Genomic DNA, 7,500 nt, shown 5'->3' with positions numbered 1-7,500 from the left:
GGTATGTGTATGTTTGTTTTCACATATTCTATAATATATATATATATATATATAACATATTAATATATATACCTTCATATTTCTGTTAATATATACGTATATTCACAATATATACATAGAATTTTTAGGTGTGGCATGTCTGTATTCACACATTGTATATAATAATATTTTATTTATACACAGATCTATATATATATATTTAAAAATAAATAAGACAATTGGTAATAACGTAATAAAACAAACCTTATAACATAAGCAATTTGAGAAAACCAAACTTGGGAATTATGCCCCCATACAAGAACACACAGAGAAGACCATAATTAACGCAAGATCTTAATAGAGAGAAAGAGAGAGAGAGAGAGAGAAGGAAGAAGTTGGTGTTTCAAAGCTGGAAACTTGTCCACATTCAACGTATACACCTAAGTTAGTTTTCGCCAAGTTAACCACCTATAACCCAAGATACTCGTGCGATTAGTCTGGACTACTCCATACAACCAAGATAGCGGGCGTGTAAACCCAATTCCGGAAGCGGTTTAACTTTTCTCTACTTCTCTGCCAGAAAACTGGCAGCGGTGGTGTTAGTGGCGCGGGGTGGGGGTTGGGGGGGCGGCCACGAAGTCACTTGCTGTGGGGTGAAATCACTTAACCAAATGGCGAAGTCAATTACTATAGTAGATTCACATCAACCGTGCATTTGATGTCTAGGCAAGTCGCTTACGACGCTCCTGATTGGCTGTTGATGATAAGCCAATCACAGGGCTTGAAACTCTCCTCAGTCTCCCTCGAGAATTCACATGGGCCGCAGGATGTATGTTCTATCTCTCCTGAGGGATACTTTTGAAAGACGTATAACCCTCAGGTGAGGTGGAACATAGATCTTACCCATGTGAACTCTCGAGAGAGACTGAGGAGAGTTTCCAGCCCCGTGATTGGCTTATCAACAGCTAATCAGGAGCGTCGTAAGGGACTGGCCTTAGACATCAAGTGCACGGTTGATGTGAATCTACTATTGTCGCTCGCCAGGGGAACGAACTCAGTTACTAAGACGTCAGTTTCCTTGGGTCAAGTTATCTGTCACTAAAGTCAGTTCCTACACAAGTCAATTAATACATATGAAGTCAAACTGTTTACAAGAAGTCAAATACCACAAACAAAGTCGTCTGTCTGGAAGTGAAGTCAGTTCTCTCAGGGGTCAAATAATATAGGTGAAGTCAACGTAAAGTCAATGTCACAAAGGAAAAGCTAATTATACAGAATGATGTCAACTGCAAATGGGTGAAGTCATGTACTAAAGCTCACTGGCCACTGGCAAAGTCAACTGTCACATAAGAAGTCAATTCCCACATAAGTCAATTCCCACATGGTGCAGACGATTCCCACACAATGAAATTCCCACAACATCTGTTTACAGAGGACGTTACTGACTTGTTCTCGTTACTTATTGTGGGAAGTTATGAATGGAATACACTATCAATGTCGTCACTGACTTGGGATTTTATAAAGCATTTAGGAAATATTGTGGGAAATTATTTTAAAAAAATCAATCAGAATCTGATAGCGGCAGCGATATGACATATAATTAATTCCTGGCTGTATCAAATAGGATTTGAAATTTTTTATTTAATGTTAAATTCTACAAGAAAGACACGTATCGAGTTTTTCTTTATTAAAGAAAATAGCTTTAAAGTAACCGCTGGTCTTCATGAATATAGTAAAAAAAAAAAATTCCATTAAAAATTAATACGATATTGACGAATTGACTAAATTATGAAATACAAACTTTCTTCTTGAGAGGAATTGGCATTTACATCGTTTTTTTAACATTAGAACTTTAGTTCTTTTATTTTATTGATTTATTTTTTATATTAATGATTTATTTATGTTTTTTGTTTTGTTTCGCGAAGATAGAAATAGAGATCGATCGTGCGGGAACTGATGAGTTTAGTAAAGGGGTCAGTGATATTAAAATATAATATTTAAACAAACACACACAACACGTACGTGTGTGTGTGTGTGTGTGTGTTTATGAACCCATTCGCAGACGCATTTCTGCGTAAGCCAAGCATAGTCCAGAGTAACCTATCCTATCCAGAGCGTCATAAACACGGCAGCAAAATCACCCCTACGGCAAAAGTATGACTTCGAGGTCCCTTTTTTATTTATTTTTTTTTCACCTTCCCCGCTTGTGTTAGTGGTGGAAACGGTGCCGTGATCGAGCTCACCATAATCCTCATCATCACCATCATCGTCAGTTCGGTCACCATCCTCCTCACTGTCGTTTGGGTGAGGATAGTGGAGCAGCGGCTGGGTTGAGGGAGTGTCGTCACCATCGCTCTCCTCCTGGTCGAGCAAGTACTCACCTGCGGAGAAGAAGAAGAGATATTAGGATGATTAATGAGAGGGATATTAGGAAAATTGAGGAAGAGAAGATATTAGGATGATTAATGAGAGGGATATTAGGAAAATTGAGGAAGAGAAGATATTAGGATGATTAATGAGAGGGATATTAGGAAAATTGAGGAAGAGAAGATATTAGGATGATTAATGAGAGGGATATTAGGAAAATTGAGGAAGAGAAGATATTAGGATGATTAATGAGAGGGGTATTAGGATAATTGAGAAGGAAACAAGTATTAGGATAATAATGAGAAGGATATTAGGATAACTGAGAAGGGAACACATACGGATAATAATGAGAGGGATACTAGGATAATTGAGAAGGAAACAAGTATTAGGATAATAATGAGAGGGATATTAGGATAATTGAGGATGAAACAACAAAGGATAATAATGAGAGGGATATTAGGATAACTGCAGAGAAGACGTATTAGGACAATTAAAAAAAACATTAGGATAACTGGATAGAAAAAATACATGATGATATTACTATAATATGAAAGACATAGTAAGAAATTTTAGAGGGGAAAAAGTATGCTTATATCATCAAAACATGAGAGACATATTGGGATTACTTTATAGAAACTTATCTTTATACCTGACGTGATATATATTAGGATAACTGCGTAGAAGAGGTGATGTATGTAAGGATAATCAAAGAGTAGAAACATATTAGGATAATTAAAGAATATATTGGGATGATTCAAGAGACGGCACTTCAACGTAAATTGTTTATGAGGATAAGTTATAATATGACTTACTTATACAACAATATAGCTAATTATATTTATGCTTACACACACACACACACACACACACACACACACACACACACACACACATATATATATATATATATGTATATCCAACGAGAGAGAGAGAGAGAGAGAGAGAGAGAGAGAGAGAGAGAGAGAGAGAGAGAGGAGGAAAAAATATCCAGACGTTAAAAATACAAGCGGGAGAGTGACAAACATATATATATATATATATATATATATATATATATATATATATATATATATATATATATATATATATATATACCCCTCCCGTACTGTAATGGCTGGAGTAAGGCAAGATTGGTGGGGGGCCATTTGTTTCAGTAAAACATGATTCGACCATCGCCCCTCTGCCGTAAAAAACAACCGCAAAGCCGCGTTCAGGAAGTAGATTGGGGCAGGGGGATGGGGGGGGGGGTGAGGGGGAGGGAGAGGGTGGGAAGAAGCGCTGGAAATAGATAATAGGTAATCTGACGATAATGGTGTCATGGAAGACGAGGGAAACAAAAATTTCCTGGACTTTCTATATCAGTAATCGTCGACTATCAGCAATGATGCGTAGCTCTCTCTCTCTCTCTCTCTCTCTCTCTCTCTCTCTCTCTCTCTCTCTCTCTCTCCACAGGAAGTACCTTCATTTTGAAGATATGACACGCTTGTTTAATCTCACTCTCTATCTTGGCGTGACGTCGTAAGTGAATACTATTGCTCTCTCTCTCTCTCTCTCTCTCTCTCTCTCTCTCTCTCTCTCTCTCTCAAGGCCTCATACCGCCTCTGACACAAACAGCCCATTAACTAAACATAACACTTGGGAAATCTCCAAGAACGGAAGCGGGGACCGTTTTCCGTCATCATAATACGGAGACAGAACGCGCCATGAAAGAGAAAAAACATAAAAAAATAAATATAAAAATATTCTCCCGTTCGGAGCCGACTCGTCTAAACGATTTATTTTAATGGGTTTCCCTCTCCCCTCTATACGCATTACTCGCTGGTAGGCTTACTGCTACACTTGAGGTCTTGTGCTACCAGACGTCCAATACACTTATTACATCCATAAGGCTTAGGACGATATTATGGAGAGAGATAAAACGAGAAAAAAAAAAGGAAATACAAGTTTGAGTTCTCTTTGTGACATTTCTCGGACTTGAACTGCTAAAGTGGAAATATATCCCAATTTATTCCTTTTCAGCTGAATTTATATTACTATCACACAATCTTGTTCATATATATGTTTATGAGAACGCACTATATATCCCTACCAATAAATAAAAATCTACAATAAAAAGGCAGCATTCTCACACCTGGGAAGAATTGTTCAAATGGTCGATATTGTACATTTTACTGTTCACTTGTCCGAAGGTACAAAACTACACAAGAACATAATTGTGGATATTCATGTAAATCTTAAGGATACTATACTGACGTATCATAGATATATAATTCCATAGATATATAATAATCACTTCTGAACAAGGCAATAAGAACATGAATAACTAGGGTAGAAAACATCCACTTAAAGGAATTAAAAAAAAATAGATACAAGTGGGGTAATAAATTATAAATGAAAATAAGATTGAAAAACTATAAATATGTACACAAAAGACAAACAAAATATTTTATACATTAAATAAAATCACAATTTTTGAAAGTAAATTGTATTATTCCTAACTATATAAACCTAGGTCCTTTACAATAGGAATTGCTTCGCCTTAAGTAATTCCTATTGTAAAGGACCTAGGTTTGTATACTGTGTAGGAGCAAATATAAATACTGATTTAACTGTAACAACATCCTGACACCCCCACCCCCACAAACCAAGTCCTTGAAATCTCACAAAACAGACACTTAAATAGGACCCTCTCACCTCTTACTGGCTCTATTCTATCTCACAGAGGCTTTGAAGAAGACACGGTAATATTTCTAAACCTAAACACACGGGAAGCCGTTACAATCGCATCTAATCTATGCTGACGATGGGTTGGCAAAGCCATCATGGGAGAGTTCTACGTAGATTAAATTGGCCTTGTTTAGGAATTAGAATTACTGGCGTCTGGAATGTATATGTGAGGTGTTTTCATTCCTTGTTTTCTCAGGAGTTCCAGAGAGAGAGAGAGAGAGAGAGAGAGAGCTAAACTATCCACACGACAGAAGTGAAAATGAATGCATCATATGCGATTCTATTTTTTAAATCCTAGATATCTCTTTCGCAAGAGTATGTAAGGTATTGAACATAATAACGGCTCTGTACTGCTGTTTCTTAAACACTTTTCAAAGACCAAAAATCCATCACACAAAATTAAACTTCAATTTCAGTAGACCCACGAACCTCACTTCTCATTACTGTAATGTATGTTCTATCATTTACCTCCCTGCTTCTCCAGCTGATGAGACTGTCTGTCATTTCCTCTCTCTCTTTTTTTCTCATCGAGAAAGTAATGCAGCCGGCCTCTTCCGAAATCCGCCTACTCTTCACTCTGTCAGTTTATCAATCTATCTAACTTTCCTTCCGCAGAAAGAGATCCGAGGTGCTATTCGAAGACAGTATCTCTGAAGACCCGATTTGTTTTACGTACTCTTTTCAGCAGGACGCTCTGGCTAGGTAATGAAATTGGGGTAGCAAAGACCGCAGAGTTTCTCGAAAAGAACCCTCGCTTTCCCAGTTTAAATATTTAACGGGTTAACATTCACACATTTGCAGATTTAATCAACCTTCCACGAGAGCCAGAGGCGGTGAATCATTTCTTTAGACTCTTAAATGTAGATTCAAAAGACGCCTTCACGAATTCTAGATTCTATGAAGGGTAATTCGTCTCGATGCAAAAGAGGTTGGTGGAAAAATGATGTGCCAAGAGGGACGATTATAGATATCAAAACGTGAATTAATAATTATCATCATTAGCAGCATCACTCAATGAAAACCACCCACCAAAATACATAAACATGTAATTGTCATAGCCACAATGCCCTCTTTAACTTCTCGAATTCTTCGCGCTTTTTTTGACACGCTTGTCACTACAAAGCCTTGAAATCCAAGTGCAAGAACCATGAAGAAATTACGATGTCCGGTAGCAGGAAACGAACCCGTGTCATCATAATCAAGACGAAGTCACGTTGTCAACCTGACCACAAGAAGGATGAGAGTGAGTCTACTGTCTCCCGTACATAAATAAACCTGTCGTTTTCAGATATATTCACTAGGGCATTGTGGCTATTACAATACATATGTAATTAATATATATATATATATATATATATATATATATACATATAATAATATATGTTCACCAGTCATGGCTTGACAAAGTTACGACAACGAATGAACATACGAGCGAACATTATATATATTACATCATATTACGAACGAACATAAGACAATATTCAAAATCCGACTTGCACAGGCATACGCAATTATATAACTTCGAAGGAGGAGTAAAGTAAGATAGATATATATATATATATATATATATATATATATATATATATATATATATATATATATATACAACTTTGGAGCAATGCAGGCATAATCATATGAAAAGGATATGTAAGGAAATGAGATAAATTGTAAATAAGCAGAATTGATTTACCTAACTAATAGATAAGAAGTACATATTTTACTACTGCAAAATCGTACTTCGACTTTTTAACAGTATATTTAACCGACAAAAAATATGCGGAAATATTCCTCTCTCTCTCTCTCTCTCTCTCTCTCTCCTCTCTCTCTCTCTCTCTCTCATCTCTCTCTCTCTCTCTCTCGTGTATAATTAAAACATATCACATTTACCAAAATTACGGATAAATACATATACGTACACACTCAAACATACAATATAAACACGAATAAAAACAATACCATAAACAAACCACATACAGACAAACAAATGGAAAAGGAAAAAAAAAGCAAAGCACAAATATGAAAAACCCATTTAGCGAGGTGTTGTTTCTCCATGAATGAACGTAAACAACCCCATCCACAAAATCAAAACAAACAGCCCCATACTTCCGCCAAGTTCCAGCTCTCGTAACACTTACAAACAAAACGTCATCTCCTCACAATATTCCCACAGCGGGAGGAAGCTAAGTCCTCTCTCTCTAATAGGGGGGGGGGGGTGGGGGGGTGTCTGAAGGGAGGGGTTAGAGGGGAGGGGGATGGGAGGGGGGAGTATCGTAAAACAGGCAATCTGAAGGGAAAATTCGCCCGGAGCTTACATGCTAATGGCCTCTTTATAGCATCTCAGCAGGAAGACCTCTCTCTCTCTCTCTCTCTCTCTCTTCTCTCTCTCTCTCTCTCTCTCTCTCTCTCATCTTCTTTAAGGATTCCATT

General features: G+C 37.2%; 1 protein-coding gene across 5 annotated transcripts in view; it reads right to left on the bottom strand.

Annotated features, from left to right (window-relative positions):
* Positions 1-7,500, bottom strand: part of LOC135195549 (protein Fe65 homolog) — a 1,282,053-nt gene that overhangs the window by 795,066 nt on the left and 479,487 nt on the right. For 4 of the 5 annotated variants that reach the window (XM_064221808.1, XM_064221807.1, XM_064221806.1 and 1 more), the window contains one exon: positions 2,223-2,360. The exons of the other annotated variant lie outside the window; for it this stretch is intronic. In XM_064221808.1, the coding sequence (XP_064077878.1) occupies positions 2,223-2,360 (138 nt within the window). The remainder of the gene's footprint in view (positions 1-2,222; positions 2,361-7,500) is intronic. 5 annotated transcript variants of the gene reach the window in all.

This window comes from Macrobrachium nipponense, chromosome 16 (genome assembly GCF_015104395.2).
Source record: "Macrobrachium nipponense isolate FS-2020 chromosome 16, ASM1510439v2, whole genome shotgun sequence".
In the NCBI taxonomy this organism is placed as follows: domain Eukaryota; kingdom Metazoa; phylum Arthropoda; class Malacostraca; order Decapoda; family Palaemonidae; genus Macrobrachium; species Macrobrachium nipponense.
This window is presented reverse-complemented; position numbering and strand designations above follow the sequence as displayed.